Here is a 17,571-nt window from a genome sequence, read left to right as displayed (position 1 = left end):
TATGGTAGGCAGGCGGGCGTAAGAATAATGGCAACAATGACAATGATGGTATGGTAATATTGGTGGGGTTCGACGAGTGCCAGCCAGCTAAATAAAGTGCCTGCTAGTTAAGTAATGACGATGGGGCGGGTGCGGGAGGAGAAGGGGAAGCCTGCGTTGCGCCGCTGCGAAGTCATGTATGTATCTGGAGCGTGGAACAAAACCCTGTGGAGGGAGGGATGGCATGGGACAATAAGGAAGTAAGTTGAGGATGCCTTACAGACCCGGTTCAGGCAGAACAAGGAGATCAGATCGAGGGAAACAACAAGAAGGAGGTAAGGAAGAGGAAGAGGAAGAGGAAGCCAGAAGCACGATGGCTTGCCTCGAGACAGGTGCCCGGGGGCAGAGAGCAGAGGGCAGTGAAGCTGTACCAGATGTCATACTAGGTAGGGTAGGTACCTTTTTCTGGCTGGTACTTCCTTAGGTACCCACTAGTACCTACTAGGTAGTCTGTAGGTGGGCTGTGCTGTGCTGTGCTGCCTGTCCTGTCCTGTCCTGTCCCGCAGTGCGTGCCCCCTGGGCTTCTATCTTGGGGTTATGCCACTAACTAAATCATACATGTGAGGTGGGTAGAGTAAGGAGGTACTTGGCTACAATGTGTGTTCGCCATACCATGGCAAGTACCTTATCACTCTTCACTACCTAGGTACTGCTTATACTTACCTAAGTACATATATATGTATGTACATAGGTATGATAATGATAATATATTCCAGGCTTGGTTGGTGCTGACAAGACCTTTTCTGATCCCAAGGGATAATGCTATTAAACAAATGTAAGCGAAGTACATATGTAGCAAAGGGTCCTAAATACCTCCTACATTTATTTGTGCAAAGAACAACAATGGGTGATGATAATTATCCTAAATCTTCACCGGTGGCGATATGGTTCTCATCAGTACTTTGCCCATACCTACATGAAGCTACGCTACTTACACTGCAGCACTATACGTGATGCATGATTTGTAGTGGACATGGACACATTGGCAAATTGGTGTGCGTCGGTAGACCTCAACTACTGTACCTAGGTTCCAACAGATTGGCCATCAATAAGAAAGAACAAGTAATTGAAGGTAGCCCATGTACATAACTTAGGTAAGTACATACCTAGATATAAACTGCTACTCTCTAATACAAGGAGAAATGCCATAGTATTTGGGAACTTCATCTCACGCGGGCTTACTTCTGGTTCATTGCACCTTGGATAACTACCTAGGTAAGCAAGTGCTCTCTAGGGTTAGCGCAGCTGCGTTGTGACACGGCTGACGAATCGAGGTGATTTGGCAATGCCATGATGACGTCTATGAGGGTGGTGTGTAGCAACTCTGAGCACTTGGCGGGCAAAGAGGATTCTGGCTTTCTGGCTTCCAGAGCCTGATTGTAGTCCAAGGGCCAGGAGTCAACTCTAACCTAGTATATTGACAGTAGCGATGAAAGATCAAGGAGGTTTCGAGAATATTGAGCGTTTAAAAAAAAGTCCATTGATGGAAGCGTGATACTAGTACTTATCTCACCTAGGTAGCTGGGGAAGTCTCAGAAATCACCTATAAGTTGTCTCTGCTGAAGAAGTCGAAACTAGGTACACCCTTGAAGGCCATCAAGATCCTTCTAAACATCATACCGAATCTTCTCTAATCTATGAGACCACATGTAGTTGAAAGCACATGGCATTTGAATACGCCCACCATGGAGAATGGCTATGTCATGTCTGATGATGGAACTAGCTCGGCATGGTGCATGAAATCAACTGGTCTAGTACCTGACATAAACTGCAGCCAGGTTGCTACCTAATAAGTATACTGAGTTACACTTAGGTATCTAATTCCGGTCACCAGTTAATATAAACCTCTACCAAAGGAGAACAGAAGTAGCTTACTCGAATTGAAGACCAGAAGGCATGTATTACCTACCTACTTTCAGGCGGGCTGTCATGGTAGAGAGTTCACAATGCCCCTCTCATGTGCCCACCTACTACTACCAAGTAAGTATCTACCAACCAGATGCTGTCAGGTATTACCTAGAAATACATGTAGATATTTCAGCCATGCTGCTCGATATGTCTCAATTCAATGAAGAATAGCTAGATTTCAAGATATTCCACAAGAGGTAAAGGGTAATAAGGACCTACATATAAATGCTGTAAGAAAGTATCTACTATGTAAGGAGGCAGGCACCCACTAGACAAGCTCCAAAGCTCCAATAGCTGCGCTGCGAAATCGGCAACTTGCTCTTGTGACTAATGAATTTGGGGGTGGCATCATCATTGACATGTGAGGAAGGGCGCTGTTGGAGAAGGCCTTCTTCAACACCACACATATACCTATGTATCTTCTGTACTACCTACCACCTACCCACCTGCTAACCCATTTTCTGTAATTCACCATTCGACATCGTGCCTTTGGTTTTTTGTCTGCTGCTGCTTTCGAATTCTGTTTCTTTATTGAACCGATTCTCGTTTGACATTTCGAATTTTCTCCAATTGCTGAATCCACGCGCGCCCTGGCATGGAATTGCCGGCATGCTACCCTTTGTGGTGCAGAATGCCACCAAAACTCTCCGGCTGAGCATCTGCTTCTCGTCACAAGCCCCCTCCATCACATCAACCACAACCGCCACAGCAGGCCGGAGACCTCGACCGCGCGCTATCCATGGGTTACGCATTGACCAGAGTGGCCTTGGGCGCCCCAAGAACCAGAGATACACACACACAACCGCAAAGTGGAGGCCTGTACAGGCCCTTGACGAGTATGTCGCTAAGCCGACCTCTCTATACAATGATTTGTGTGACTGACGGCATGCCTGTGCTTTGGCATACAGATGGGTAGCGAAAGAGGCACGGCCGATAAGCTTGCGACAGCTGATGGTTTTCGGGCGGTCTTTGACGGAAGCAAGACTCATCAGCTCAGCCAACTATGTACGAACCGAACTTCCCACAAGGTACGCAGCCTCTGTTCCCGTCGACTATGAGCACGCCAGCTATAGAGATATGTAAAAAGACACAACAGCTCACGTACTGAATCTAGAATCGCCCACCGCATCCGTGATATGCAACGCCTTCCCTACGTGGTTGTGACGAACCGACACATAAGCGATGTTTACGAACTATATTATACAGCCTTTGACACCTTCCGGCGTGTCAAGGAAATCAAAACTCTAGAGGACAATGATAAGCTCTGCTCTATTATTGCAGGCATGCTGCGTGCCCATCTGAGTGTGATCCCCAAGCTGGCCATGGGTATTCTGGAGTGTAACGGACTCATGCCCGCAGCCGATCTTGATCGCTTCATGAACACTATCTTACGATCGGTACGTGATTTCAGCTATTATAGCCATACATACAAGCAGTGGAACGGCCTGGGTGAAGATAAAGCTATGAGTGGACTGCATGATCTAAACAGCTAATCTGCGTTTCGTGACAGCGAATCTCCCGGCGTGTCATAGCTGAACAACACCTTGCATTGACCGAAACATTCAACTCAGACTGGTTCTCACCAGGTGCCAAGCTCTCTGAATCCGAGTTCATTGGGGAAGTGTTTCTCAAATGCGTGGCCCGAGATGTCGTCGAGCGTTGCGGACGGGCCGTCCAAAAATTAGTACGCTCAGCCTACGGGGCCGATGCTGCGATTCCCGAGATTCGCATCGACGGAGATCTGGAAGTTAGTTTTCCTTACATTCTGAGCCACCTCGAGTTCATCATCGGAGAGCTGCTGCGCAATTCGGTGCAGGCGGTAGCTGAGCACCACAGCAAGAAGCCCAACAAGAACGGCGAGAAACCCCCGCCCATCGAGGTGACGCTCTGCGAGGCCCAGCAACACGTCATAATCCGAATCTCGGACCGCGGCGGTGGAATCTCGCGAGACACGCTCCCACACCTCTGGTCCTTCGGAAAGGGGCCCTCGACGCCTCAGCGCCTAGAGAGTCTAGGCCAGGTTCCCTTAATGGCGGCAACGCTCCAGGAACTCCGCATTGACGGCAACTTCTCCGACCTGCAAAACATGTTCCCCGACAGACATGCCCCCACGGACCCAAGCTCCTATAACTCCGAGTGCCACAACGGCTCGCTGACGACGCTCTCCGGACGGCCGCCAAACCTGCATCTCGGCATAAGCCTGCCGCTAAGCCGCGTATACGCCGAATACTGGGCCGGCAGTCTAGAGCTGCATAGCTTAGAGGGCTACGGCGTCGACGCTTTCTTGCAGATTTCAAAACTCGGCAACAAAAACGAACAACTAGCTACAAGAGCCGCCATGGATGCTGTCTAGTCGTAGACGGACATATTCCTCTGTAAACGCTAAATATATATAAACTTAGTCCAAGCACAGCTTGAGCCATGAAATAACTAGGGCGGAAATGAGAGCAATGCATATATATATACCCCCTTATTGATAGAAGCTTGAACGCCTTCAACTGTCAGAATCAAATGATCTTTCAGTTCTCTCTTTAGACGATATACGCCAGAATCATAACATTTATCACGCATATCATAGACCGTGATCATCTTTAGTGAATGGTATCGTAAGAAAAATCTGGATTACATCGTCAACTAAACCTAACTGCAGTGAAGAAAGTGCTAGAGATGGGGTACTACTTGAAAAGTGCGCCCGCTAATGAGAAATATCTTGGACGACGCCCGGTGTTTTCCGTTTTGTTTTCATCTCGACATGCCAGAACGCTTCGTAGTCCTAATTACCAGGAACAATAGACTAGTTATTATGTATTTGACTCCCCTTTCCTGTGCACCCGCTTCTCTCCCCCTTTCTCTCACGATCCATCCTTGTTTCATTAGACAGACTTCAAAAACAGCTCCTAAGCATATCGATTGGGTAAAGCCAACTTTGTTTATTAAGTTTAAGCAGGCGCAGAAACTGGGTATCATAGACTCCCTCTTCCATTATTAATGGAGACCGTGGATCAACGTTAGACGAAGCCGCGCGAGGTTAGCGAATACGTATGGGAGAGGTCAGCTTAACGGCGACCACTGCGGGCGACACTGCCCTGCATCTGCTCGAGCTCAGTCTCGAGTTGCTTGATCTGGGCATGTGTTTGTTCAAGATCTTTGTTGAGGCGATCCCGCTCAGCAATGAGCTTCTGCTCCCATTGCCGGAATCGTTGCTCTTCAACCTTGACTTGCTCGGTGAAACGCTTTCGAAGTGCCTCCTCTTCCTCTTTGTACTTGGGGTTATCCAATTTACGGGGGCGTGCCTCTCCAAATTTGCGTGTCTCCATTTGTTGAGCACGGTAAGCCTCGTAGTGCAACTCCTCGGTAGTGTGGATGAGGTCAAGCATGTGAGTGCGGATCAAGATAGAGCGGAGCTTCTTGAAGTCGCAGTGATCCTCATTCTCAACTTCGGCAACACCCCACGAGTACTGGCGGCCCTTGACAATCCTTCCATCACTAGTCTTCACATCCTTCTCAGAGCCGATAACGGCAAAAGGCATAGCAGCCATCAAGCTCCGGGCATGCTGGGCAGCAGCCTCATCATCCTCCTCGACTGGGGGCTCGTAGATCTTGATGCCTTGCGCCTCGATAACAGCACGAATCTATCGAATTATCAAGTTAGAGAAACCCGATCTGGTATAGGTGACAAAGGCAGACTTACCCTGGCCTTGAATTTAGCTAGATCAGCAGGACTCAGAGTATCAGCCTTGGCAATAACGGGAATCAGATTCACCCGAGAGCACAGTCTCTTCATGACCTCGATATCCAAGGGTTTCAGAGTGTGGCCAGTAGGACGAATAAAGTAGAGGCAAGCATGGACACGGAGATCGATCTTGTCCTGGCGGCGAGGTTGTTGCTCTTGAAGCATGTAGGACTCGTGCTGATCGTCGAGGAATTCAATGATGGGCATCCATGAGTCCTTGTTGTTAACGTAGTCGCCGAAGCCCGGAGTATCGATAACGGTGAGGCGGACTATACAAATCAAAGGTCTCGTTAAGCGAGGGACAAACTGCAGTTGGGGAAGGAAGGTGAGCTACCCTTGAAGAACTTCTCCTCCAACTCGGCCTTGGTTATCTCAATCTCGACGGTCTTGTCGACTTGTTTCTGATGGCGTTTCTTGTGGTCGGCATAGTTCTTGATGGTGGTTGAGAAAAGAGTGTTGATGAAAGTCGTCTTGCCCAGACCGGATTCACCAGCAACCTGTTGTGATGAAGCACATCAGTAAAGAGCACGCACGGCATCGCGAACAGGGATTCATCTACACACCATGATGGTGAAGGCAGCACCCCTCTTGGCCACGATCTTGTGTCGCTGGTTGGGCAGGTTGGCAATGCCAATGGGCGACGCGCTTTCGGCGGCTGCTGGAGGCATCTTGGGCGAGATATGCAACGATTGTTGGGAGAGAGACAGAACCAGAGCGGACGTCAGTGGAAGAGGATGAGGTTCTTGAGGAACTCAACAGGCACGGAACAGGCACGGGACCAGAGGATGGAACAGGAACAAGAGATAGGAGAGGGCGTGGGGTGTGGGTGTGATGTATGGCTTGCACAAGCCTTCGAAAACAACAGCGGTGATGGGCAGAATCGAGTGGTTGAGGAGGGCCGATGGCTTCAGGGGAAGGCCTTCCAATGCTCGTGTTAGCAAATTTCCCTTGGTCTGCTTGGGGGACGCCCGGCACACACCACACACAGAGAGCAACTACCTTAGTTTACCTAGATCCGACCCGACAGGGGGTTTGAATAGTGGATTGTACCTACGCTAGCGCCGGTGGGCAAAGGGTACCTTAGGTAGGTAGGCTCTCTGATGCGGTGTGGTGCCAACTGGCAGGCCCCGTCTTCAATTATGGTTTAGAGCTCTGAAACACGAAAAGCTCTGACCACCTTACACAGTAACAGACAGCTGTACCTTTCCATCTTCCGATTTACCTGAAGCGATCCAATTAGTCTAATCTTAGCCTAGCGTGGCGCTTACCAAAAGAAGAGTAGCACTCAGGTACAGATGGCCTAGGTAGTTAACATCCAGAAAACATCCAAATGATGTGCTGATAATGTACTTATTAAGAAAATAACTACCTATGTAAGTAAGTAAGCTAGTAACTCACGATTGTCGGTGCCGTAAAGCAGCCTATGTCTCAGGCGCCTTCTGGCTCGCTCCAGCGCTTTCTGAGACGCCCGGTCTCGGTGTTGCCCTCCAGACCTACTGCTACTTGTAAGTGGGATCCGTCCTAAGCGGCAGCTTCTTGGGCTCCGGCCGCGTCGGTGATGGTGTTAGTGCGGGAGACGCCGCGGCGTCCGGCTGAAGTCTTGGCCTAAGACCAAGTGTCGGCCGGCTGTGTCCAGAGCCGTGATTATCTTCTTCGCTGCATATGGCGTGTTTGGAATTACAGAAAGCCAGGGAAATCAGGAGAGCAGGAGAAACTAAAGCATAATTGACATTCGCATGGCAACGCAGGGACAGTACTCATGGTTATGCTAGCATAAGCAGAGTACTTTGTCTACCAGTAAGCATAAATTCATTGTGAATATATGTAGCCGTCTTGCCTCCATTGACATTAAATCCGGACACTAGGTAACCAATAGGAGAAGAACGTGCGCGTCGGGGAAAAGTCTCTTCCCATGAGCCCTGCCATCTATCGACCCTGAAGCGCAGAGACCGGGTTGATGCTCGACGACGTACTCTGAAAGAACCGAGTAAAAGACCGCCATATATAATGCGATTAAAACTTTGTAATACGTCCTTCTCTCCTCATTTGCCAAAGCGACTTGGGCTCAACGACCTGGCAGGGCAGTTGTAGGTAGTAAATTGCATCTCCAGGAGAACGGATTGTCAGATAATTTGCACCTCTGGGATCACGGAGGGACTGCTGAACGTCCTCGGAATTCTTTGGGAGGTGGATTACACGACGAAGCAGCTTCCTGGCAGCAAGCTGCCATGATTTGACCACCTTAGGACTAAGCTGGAGAGTCCATGTTCCGCGCCAAGTGACCGAAGCAGATCCACGCTCTACGTGATATATAAATACGCAGGCATGCCCCCTTCCACCATTCCACAGTACAAACGCATATAACTTAGGCATCTGCTGTGCAAGGTTCCCTGCTTCGTGTAACAAATCTTCGAGTGCTATATCGTGCTCGTTCTCTAGATGCAAGAGATACGATGTGAGTGCCACAGATTGCAAGTGTTGCCATGTCTATTCTGGGTTACAGCATCGAAAGATCCGTTCGGCATCAACCATGAAGGTGATGGCAAGATGTTCTAAATCGAGGCTTTTCTCTGCCAAAACCCCCTCGGGCATTTCGCGAGGGGTGAACAGATTCTGGAAACGGTTGGCTGAGTGCTGGAGCGACTGGAAAATTGGATAAAAACGGTAGGAATCTTCAAATACTATCAAACTTTTAAGAGTAGACGGCAGGTATCTCAACTGCTTAGAAAGTTCTTGCTGAAATGGAAGGTATATGAGGGTTACATTCAACTGACTACTTGATGTGAGTGAGGTGGGAAGACCGTCTTATATACATGAACAGTGCCTTCGTGACCCTTCGTGACCCTTGACCCGTACCGTATACATGAATTGACTCCTTTACCACCTACACTTTCAACAGTTCTGTGACTAACATCAGCGATAGATGATCATGACATATGTGGCATAGAAAAGCGACGTCATGTATGCAACGAAAGACGTGGGCACTTACCATGCTGTGGAACTACTCTATTTGTATGATATAGAACCCAAGTCTCGTAAGATATGTGCCTCAGACCGGCAAACGTCTGTAGTAATAGTCCTAACGACTTAGGTGAGAAACGGCGCCGTAGCTGTCGGCGGATTGTTAGGCTAGTGACTGCCGTAACGCGAGGTCAGCCCTTCTTGAATGCCAGATGGATGGGTCGGGATAGGCTTCATTTGGCTGGGCCCGCGGAACGTGGAACTAGTTGTCCACCCATCCAGCCGTGTTTTGGGTCATGGTGGTACGTTCTTTCAATTATTGCCCCCTCGCCATCACCATCTTCAACGTCATCAGAGGACAAGTATATGCCCTTAAACCAATGCTTGCAGTCGCTAGGATCATATGCATTAAGTTCCAGCGCCAGTCCTTGATTATCCTCAGAATCCCATGTACTGAGGATGGTACAAAGCTTCTGGATTGCGCGACTGACGATAACGCTGACCCTACGTGATAGTACTCGTTCTTGGGAGCAACATTTAGGCGTATATTGGGGCAATTTGACTGTGAGGCAGATGTGGCGAATAAGTTTTCTTCTTCTTGGGGCTATGTGTTGGAACCTCTCGAGGCAGTGAGAGTCGTCAGGGTACGGCAACCGCAGATGTAATTTGCGAAAATTGAACTCCTCTAAGCCTTGTTGCAATTGTCTGCATACTGTCGCATTAGATGCTCAGCCAGAATTCTTCTGCTGTGCGATTTCCCCGAATACCATGTCGCCGATCTCTGGAGGTAGTTTCGACCAACTCATTTTCCGCCTCGCTTAGCTGTGGGCCCTCGTTTTACTGAACTCAGAAGTGATATAAAGTATTAGTAGATACCTGACGTAACGTCAAGGAGAGATAATTGCTATTCCATTTATATATATATTGAGCAGGGTAGAATACACCCTCGTCGTCACGGTCTGAGTAATTATATAAAAAGCAATCTCACACGCCTAAACCGACTTTCTGTTTGGGTTCGCAAGAGATTTTCGATGGAACTATCTACATCAAGTTTATATTCTTTCTTTACAAAATCTAATGTATTACAGTGGCATACTATGTTAAGTTTACGTGGGAAGTATATGGGAGTTGGCATATGTCGGCTCGACTTTCTTTCCTCCTCTCCCCCCCTCCATTCTATAGGTAAGTGTAGTTAGAATTTTACCTTTAAGTTTTCCCATTGGATGAAATAACCCTAGTGCGTCTCAAAGTATTTCCGCTATTATGCATGCTCTGATTGAGTAGATGGCATTGTGTTGATGTGGGGGTAGTGGCCCTCACGGAAGTGGCCTAGAGCATGGCCTAAGCTGTACCGTGCAAAAGAGCACGGGTGGTGTTACCTAGGTACCGTACTTAGGTTGCTTCTTATCACTGATAAGAGGTCGATCTTATCAGCAACCAAAAAAGTTCGGCTCCTTCAGTGCCTTCAGCATGGAAAGATTCTTGGGAGGCAGACATAGGATGGACACATAGCACAATGAAGACTGATTTCAAGGTATCCTGACTATGTTTCCTTCTGGATAGTTTCCGCGTCGCTAACATTATTGTCCAAGTTCTCCAACTTGCTTGGAACCGTCTACTGTCAAGGGAATCTCTTGTTCAGTCCAGATGGAACCTGCCTGTTCTCTCCAGTCGGGAACCGGGTCACTGTTTTTAATCTTGTCGAGTTAGTTAAACTACACTTTGAAATTCATCCATATCTTCGCATCCGATTCATAGACACTAAAGTGCTCTTCTTCCAGGAACAAATCGCATACACTTCCGTTCGCACACCGAAAGAATATCTCAAGGATAGGCCTGACACCGCGGGGCAACCTATTATTTTCTGTCGATGAGGACGGTCACGCTATCTTGACCAACGTTACCCGGCGCATACCTATATACCACTTCTCCTTCCGCTCGCCTGTCACTGCCCTTGCTTTCTCCCCCTCGGGGCGCCATTTTGCCGTCGGATTGGGTCGCAAGACTGAAGTATGGCAGGTCCCTTCTACGCCCGACTCGAGCCCCGAAGGTGGCCTGGAGTTTGCACCTTTCGTGCGCCACCATACTCATATGGGCCATTTCGATGATGTGCGCCATATAGAGTGGTCCAACGACTCTAGATTCTTCTTGACAGCATCCAAGGATTTGACAGTTCGCATATGGAGTCTACAAGCCGAGGAAGCTTTCGTCCCGACTGTATTATCCGGACATAAACAAGCTGTCGTTGGAGCTTGGTTCTCTAAGGACCAAGAGACGATATATACCGTCAGTAAGGATGGTGCAGTATTCGAATGGCAGTATACTAGGCATCCCGATGCGCCGCCTCCCGACGAGGACGAAGAGATGGAAGGGGCCAATGACGATGATATGCGCTGGAGAATCATGCAAAGACACTACTTCATGCAGAGCCAGGCACATGTCAGATGCGCCGTGTTCCACCCGGATACAAATTTACTGGTAGCTGGCTTTTCCAATGGCATATTTGGTCTGTACGAAATGCCTGACTTCAATCCGATCCACACCCTTAGTATATCCCAGAATGAAATCGATTTTATTACTATCAACAACAGTGGTGAGTGGCTGGCTTTCGGCGCCTCTAAGCTTGGCCAGCTCCTGGTTTGGGAATGGCAATCAGAGTCCTACATCCTCAAACAGCAGGGCCACTTCGACTCGATGAACTCACTTGTTTATTCGCCCGACGGAAAACGTATCATCACTACTGCCGATGACGGTAAAATAAAAGTATGGGATGTGGAGTCCGGATTTTGTATTGTCACATTCACTGAGCACACAAGTGGTGTTACGGCTTGCGAATTCGCTAAAAAGGGCAATGTATTGTTCACCTCAAGCTTGGACGGCTCGATCAGAGCCTGGGATCTGATAAGATTCCGAAATTTCAGGACGTTCACGGCGCCGACGAGGCTCTCGTTTTCTTGCATGGCGGTAGATCCAAGCGGGGAAGTTGTTGCAGCAGGGTCCCTAGACTCATTTGATATTCATATTTGGTCAGTTCAGACTGGCCAATTGCTCGATCAACTAGCTGGGCATGAGGGGCCTATCTCATCACTAGCCTTTGCGCCTAACGGCGGCTTGTTAGTCAGCGGCAGTTGGGACCGTACGGCTCGGCTGTGGTCTATATTCGGCCGTACACAGACAAGCGAACCTTTGCAGCTTCAGTCGGATGTGCTAGATGTTGCTGTTCGACCCGATTCAGAACAACTCGCCGTCTCTACCTTGGATGGCCAGCTGACCTTCTGGTCCATTTCTGGTGGAGAGCAGGTATCTGGGCTCGATGGCCGGCGTGATGTTTCTGGAGGCCGAAAGGTTTCCGATCGAAGAACAGCCGCGAACGTGTCAGGCACAAAGAGTTTCGGCACCATAAAGTATAGCACGGATGGTAGCTGTCTACTTGCGGGTGGGAGCAGTAAGTATATTTGTCTATATTCTGTGAGCACTATGGTTCTGCTCAAAAAATTCACTGTCAGCGTCAATCTTTCATTATCTGGCACTCAGGAGTTCCTCAACAGTAAGCTTCTTACCGAGGCGGGCCCTGAAGGCTTGCTCGACGACGAAGGGGACTCGGATGGAAACAATCGCCCGGATGATTCTCTTCCAGGGTCAAAACGTGGAGGTGATCCATCAGCCAGAAAGAAGCTCCCAGAAGTCAGAGTTACTGGTGTTGCCTTCTCTCCTGCTGGTACGTCTTTCTGTGCCGCTTCCACCGAAGGACTTCTCATTTATAGTGTCGATAATGAGCTCCAATTTGATCCGTTCGACTTAAATATGGAAATCACACCAGCCTCCACTCTCGCAGTTCTCGAGAACGAGAAAGATTACCTGAAGGCCCTTGTGATGGCGTTCCGGCTGAATGAAGCGGGCCTGATCAAGAGGGTATTCCAAGCTATACCATATCCTGACATTGCATTAGTGGTCGAACAATTTCCCACAGTTTACGTGGCCAGGTTATTGCGATTCGTAGCAGCACAGACAGAAGAATCACCTCATATCGAGTTTTGCATGCTCTGGATCAAAGCTTTGGTGGATAAACATGGTCCATGGCTAACAGCCAATAGAAGCAAGGTTGACGTTGAACTCCGGATAGTTTCCAGAGCTATCGCTCGGATGCAGAACGAGATCAGACGCTTGGCCGACGAGAATATTTACATGGTTGACTACTTGCTTGGGCAGGCTAATACAAAGTTTGCTGGAAACACCGATCAAGGTCCCAGCCACGAGGGCGACGAGCCAATGAAGTTGCTGACAATGAGCGAACCAGAAGTAGCTGGATCACAAGACGACTCTGAAGGAGAATGGATAGGTCTAGACTGATCAGTTTCTTCGTATTGTGGGAGTTCGGCGTGCCGAGTAGTGTCTTCACCAGCGCAGAATGTACATTCTCATCCAAGGGTATGCTTTAACAAATATTGCGCCGCAGGTGAAAGGGCGCGTATACAAGCGGACTTGCGCAAGTGGCCAACGAAACAGCGCTTCGCGTAGCGCTTGTCGATGGACTGGCAGCCATTACACACAGTCAGGGGCAACCAAAAGCCGTTAGTTGTTGCGTCGCGGTTGGCTCAATCGGGACCTACCTATCTACCTGGGTCTATTTGGTGTCTTCATACCTTGTAATAGTTTGACAGCGCGCCAGTCAGTACTGAGACAGCAAGCAACGGTCTCAGCTCAAGACGCCTCAAGGAGGCTCGTTGCAGGGGCCATCGGAAATACCCCGGCAGAGAATCAGTAAATATTAAACCAATCAGCAACAGGCATAAAGGGATTTCGAGTGATGGACAGTTGGACAGGGCAGTTGACCTTTTATCATGAAAGTGCCGCGCACCATGATACTAAGACGGGCGAGAGACTGCTGCTGCCTGCTGCACAGCCATGAGCTGCGAAGTTTGGCAGGCAGCCAATCCGCATCTAGACTCTGTGTCCGTCATCATTTAGCTGGTACAACCATTCCCCATACACCGCAATTGAATCCTTCACAGTTTGCTTCAACTGTACCCTCAACGTACGTATGCTAGGATGCGTTTAAGTCCACTTGCATGCTTATTGCACGCGTCACTCTCCACCCAGACGTGAGAACAACGAATGAAACTTGCCCGTCATCTTGTGTCCACTGTGAACCTGCCCCTAATGCCCTATGTGCCCCGCATCTTCGGCTGTCATACTACCCTATCGAGTGAGTCAACTGACAAAAATCGAGACAGGTGAAGGACACACATCACATTACTGTACCTAGTATACCAGCCTGTCGGTAGCTAGGCGTTCTTTTAAAGTTGGGGTATCAGGCAGAGACCTGCAGAGGCAAGAGACTGTGCCGTCTTACGGGGAGATTCATAGGTGACGCATTGAGCCTGACCCACGAGTTTGCCACTCACCTTTTGTAGATTCTATCCTTACCTCCCTTACCTCTTCTCGCCTCTGTATTTTAGGCAACTAGTAGGTGGCAAACATAGAGCAAACCTGTCTGGATATATATTCTATGTACTTCGTCCTTCCCCCTTCAAAATCGTAGCACGGTTGTCGGAGTGTGCACCGGTGTCGTCTCTTTCAAAGGCTTGCAGGTCTCACATGCATAGTATTGACTGTCTGTCGTAGAAGACGCACAGGATCCGACTACTTGTCATATTTAACGACGCTGCCGACGTCGGCCGTATCATATCTCCCGTATCGGCGCCTACCTTCTACTTTATAGACCATTTACCAGACAGATTTCATTAATTCTTTAGACACGACATTTCTTGAAGTGCAATAAGGGTCGCTCGGTGAAAATAATGGACATAACCTCTCTGATCAAGGGGATGATCCCAGAGGCAGTAGAAAATGTCACAACTACCGGCAACACATCAGCATCTCACAGCATGCCCGCCAACGTCGTCGAAAGTATACTGCCACTCATAGGCTTGAAGGGATTTGCTCCGATGTATCGATTCATTGGGAGCTGGCTCGGTTGGGATCCGACAGCCCTACTGACTGTGTTAGGTTTTATAGTAAGTTAATAATTATTTTCTTCGTTTTCCATCGGGATCACAGGACAAACACCCCCCCTTTCTTGTCCATGTTTGATTATCATGGATTTCACCGGGCTCAAAACGCGCACAAACTTTATTTGACAGTAGCAACTGACTTTGGGTGTTGCAGTGGGCCACCAATAAGGTTGTTCGGCAGATATATTACTTTCTATACGGACTATTCACAGATCATCTGATGAGTTCTATTCATGTCAGTAGCACCGATGACATATACATGCACTTGATGCTCTGGCTTTCCAAACAACCAAGAATGGTAAACTCTCGATACTTGATGGCCGAGACCGCGAGTAAAACGGCCTGGGAGGACGAGGACGAATCTATGGTAGCACGCGATCGTTCAGGCTTATACCTCAATTTCTCCAATCAAGAGGCAAGAGCGGTGAGTTACTCCCCTTTATCTGTGTTACTCGCACCTTTTCACACCAGTCATCACATCCTATGAGCCGATGGTTACTAACTCACCTTTCCTGAAGAGGCCGCAATTCATCCCGGCTTTGGGACTGCATAGTTTCTGGTGGAAAAGCCAGTACTTCAAACTTAACCGTAAGAAGGAATCTGTCTTCGATGATGGTGCGAGCAGCGGCGGATTCAGCGCTTTCAAGGACAAGGAAGACCTCACAATATCGTGTCTAGGGAGAAGCCCCGGTAAGCATAATTCATTCCCCCCTTGTTTTGTGAAGGCTATATAAACCTTCGCTAACAACACATTTCAGAACCGATCAAACAGCTTCTAGCCCATGCAAAAGAGCAGTACTACAGTGCCCATCAAGCCAGGACAATTGTAAAGCGACCGTTGCCGGGATACATGCGTAGAGCGCGGAATAATTGGCAACAAGTCGCTAACAGACCGGTACGAGAGATGAAGACGGTTGTTCTCGACCATCAGCAGAAACTTCAAGTCCTCGCCGATATGAACGAATATCTACACCCCGAGACCCCGCGATGGTATGCTAACCGTGGAATACCACTCCGTCGAGGGTATCTCTTTCACGGCCCCCCAGGCACTGGAAAAACATCACTGTCGTTTGCACTAGCCGGCGTGTTCGGCTTAGACATCCACGTCATTTCTCTTCTTGAGCCAACTTTGACAGAAGAAGATTTAAGCAGCCTATTCAGCACGCTGCCGCGCCGCTGTGTAGTACTGCTCGAGGATATTGACACAGCCGGTCTTCGACGCCCAGTCGACGAGCTTCGGGCCGCAGAAAGAGCTTCGAAGAAAGAGAAAGAGAACCCGAGCAAGGAGGAATCAAGCAAGACCACATCGAGCGACATCAAGGAGCTTGCCAAGGTTCTCAAGAAAGAAACGGAGGATAAGAAGGGCATTTCGTTATCAGGTCTGCTCAATGCCATCGATGGCGTAGCTAGCCACGAGGGCCGCGTCCTTATCATGACAACTAACGTCCCAGAGAGCCTCGACGAAGCACTGATCCGGCCGGGCCGTGTTGACCTGCAAGTTGAATTCACGTACGCCACGAAAGAGCAGGCCAGGGAGCTGTTCATCCGCATGTACGAGGGCGATCAAGGCCGACCACAGCGCCTCGATGATGCCAAACCTGTTCCCAACGGAACCGCTGTTACGTCCAACGAGAAAGTGTCAAGGCCCGCTAACGGTAGCGTGTTGTCCCCCGAGACGTCAAGCGCGCTGCGCTCGGGCGAGCTTGATATCACCATCGACGAACTCCCGGAGATTGCGCATCAGTTCAGCGAGAAGATCCCTGATGGCGAGTTCTCGCCCGCCGAGATCCAGGGCTACCTGCTCAAGCGCAAGAAGCACCCTCGCCGCGCCCTCGAGGAGACGGACAAATGGGTCGCGGCGTTGATCCAGCAGAAAATGAACCGGACCAAGATATCACAGGTTCAGTAAAGGGGCATGGAATTTGGCGGTTTGCAGTGAGTGTGCATGATGATGAGATATGGCTGAAAATACTGAAGAAGAAAAAAATCACGGTTATAATGCCATTTCAGTTCTCATAGAAAACCATGGAATTTAGAAAGTAGACAACGTTTATATTGCCCAGATGATCTATTCAGATCTAGCACGAGAAAGGCATATAATATCCAAGAAGCTAAGGCATTCATGAGTTCTCAATGCAGTGACATCAACCCAAGAAGTGACGCCTAAACCCATCGGTGTAAATGTTATCCTACCAAGTTATTACTCAGGGTTGGGAATTGATAATTACCTCATAAGTAGTTATAAATCTTTAAATCATGACAGTCACTTATACAAGACTTCGCAGTAGCTCCTGTATTAACTATTGCAGTAAATATTACAATAACTTTTGCAATACTCGAATACGGGGTATAAAAGTAGAACACGATACCCATCTCGACTTCCTCAACAGTCCGCCCAACTAACGCTACGCTCAGCAACTGGTCTGATCAAATCATCCGCGCACTCTCCGTCTTCCGGACGGATTGAAGCAGGGGGTGCTTCTTCACCCACTTTACCCACGTCATTCGTCTTATCTTCTACATTCTCTGTCCGAGTCTCCTTCCCTTTCCCCTTCTCTATCCTCCTTGCTTCACGTATCTTTGCCCTCCTCGTTCTCCACCGACAAAATACGCAAAGGGCAACCACGATAGCCGCGGTGCCGCCTAGGACGGCACCGATAATGATTGCGTCGCGGCATGAGATACGGCGTGCTTGAGGATTTGTGACGAGGGGTTAGTAAGTAATAGAGTAATAGAGAAATGGAGCTGGCTAGGAGATGGGAGTGCGCTGAGAACTGGAAAGAATGAGCAGTTTATAGAAATCATAGAAGTTCCTGAGCTATCGCCCTCGGGGGGGGGGGGGGGGGGGGGGGGCGGGGGGGGGGGGGCCGGCGGCGGGGGCGGGGGGGGGCGGCGGGCGGGGGGGGAGACGGATAG

At 49.1% G+C, this 17,571-nt stretch overlaps 6 protein-coding genes across 6 annotated transcripts in view; 3 read left to right on the top strand and 3 right to left on the bottom strand.

The window, feature by feature from the left end:
- Window positions 1-2,351: 2,351 nt before the first annotated feature.
- On the top strand, window positions 2,352-4,517 carry F5B22DRAFT_607244 (branched-chain alpha-ketoacid dehydrogenase). Its single transcript, XM_047974975.1, has 4 exons — window positions 2,352-2,783; window positions 2,856-2,975; window positions 3,062-3,344; window positions 3,458-4,517. Exons 1-4 carry the CDS (start codon window positions 2,557-2,559, stop codon window positions 4,298-4,300), a joined length of 1,473 nt encoding a protein of 490 aa, XP_047830710.1. The 5' UTR covers window positions 2,352-2,556; the 3' UTR covers window positions 4,301-4,517.
- Window positions 4,518-4,542: 25 nt separating this feature from the next.
- F5B22DRAFT_607241 (Septin-domain-containing protein) lies at window positions 4,543-6,770 on the bottom strand. Its single transcript, XM_047974974.1, has 4 exons — window positions 6,244-6,770; window positions 6,015-6,177; window positions 5,639-5,949; window positions 4,543-5,579 (listed from the first exon to the last, which is right to left on the bottom strand). Exons 1-4 carry the CDS (start codon window positions 6,346-6,348, stop codon window positions 5,004-5,006), a joined length of 1,155 nt encoding a protein of 384 aa, XP_047830709.1. The 5' UTR covers window positions 6,349-6,770; the 3' UTR covers window positions 4,543-5,003.
- Window positions 6,771-7,068: 298 nt separating this feature from the next.
- Window positions 7,069-8,497, bottom strand: F5B22DRAFT_607240 (uncharacterized protein). Its single transcript, XM_047974973.1, has 2 exons — window positions 7,546-8,497; window positions 7,069-7,477 (listed from the first exon to the last, which is right to left on the bottom strand). Exon 1 carries the CDS (start codon window positions 8,051-8,053, stop codon window positions 7,694-7,696), a length of 360 nt encoding a protein of 119 aa, XP_047830708.1. The 5' UTR covers window positions 8,054-8,497; the 3' UTR covers window positions 7,069-7,477; window positions 7,546-7,693.
- Window positions 8,498-10,157: 1,660 nt separating this feature from the next.
- On the top strand, window positions 10,158-12,991 carry F5B22DRAFT_646678 (periodic tryptophan protein 2; the record flags this gene model as incomplete). Its single annotated transcript, XM_047978765.1, has 3 exons — window positions 10,158-10,175; window positions 10,234-10,346; window positions 10,423-12,991. 3 exons carry the CDS (start codon window positions 10,158-10,160, stop codon window positions 12,989-12,991), a joined length of 2,700 nt encoding a protein of 899 aa, XP_047830707.1.
- An 884-nt stretch (window positions 12,992-13,875) lies between these two features.
- Window positions 13,876-16,642, top strand: F5B22DRAFT_607237 (BCS1 N terminal-domain-containing protein). The gene is made up of 5 exons (XM_047974972.1): window positions 13,876-14,152; window positions 14,267-14,658; window positions 14,810-15,079; window positions 15,174-15,345; window positions 15,414-16,642. The coding sequence occupies exons 2-5, from the start codon at window positions 14,443-14,445 to the stop codon at window positions 16,562-16,564; spliced, it is 1,809 nt and encodes a 602-aa protein (XP_047830706.1). The 5' UTR covers window positions 13,876-14,152; window positions 14,267-14,442; the 3' UTR covers window positions 16,565-16,642.
- A 288-nt stretch (window positions 16,643-16,930) lies between these two features.
- The window catches only part of F5B22DRAFT_188703 (uncharacterized protein), a 1,113-nt gene continuing 472 nt past the window's right edge, over window positions 16,931-17,571 (bottom strand). Inside the window, exon 2 of the mRNA XM_047969476.1 lies at window positions 16,931-17,346. Coding sequence (XP_047830705.1) covers window positions 17,039-17,346 — 308 coding nt within the window. The 3' untranslated portion in view covers window positions 16,931-17,038. The remainder of the gene's footprint in view (window positions 17,347-17,571) is intronic.

Source organism: Xylaria bambusicola (assembly GCF_022495145.1).
Source record: "Xylaria bambusicola strain CBS 139988 unplaced genomic scaffold F5B22scaffold_21, whole genome shotgun sequence".
NCBI classification, from domain to species: Eukaryota; Fungi; Ascomycota; class Sordariomycetes; order Xylariales; family Xylariaceae; genus Xylaria; species Xylaria bambusicola.
This window is presented reverse-complemented; position numbering and strand designations above follow the sequence as displayed.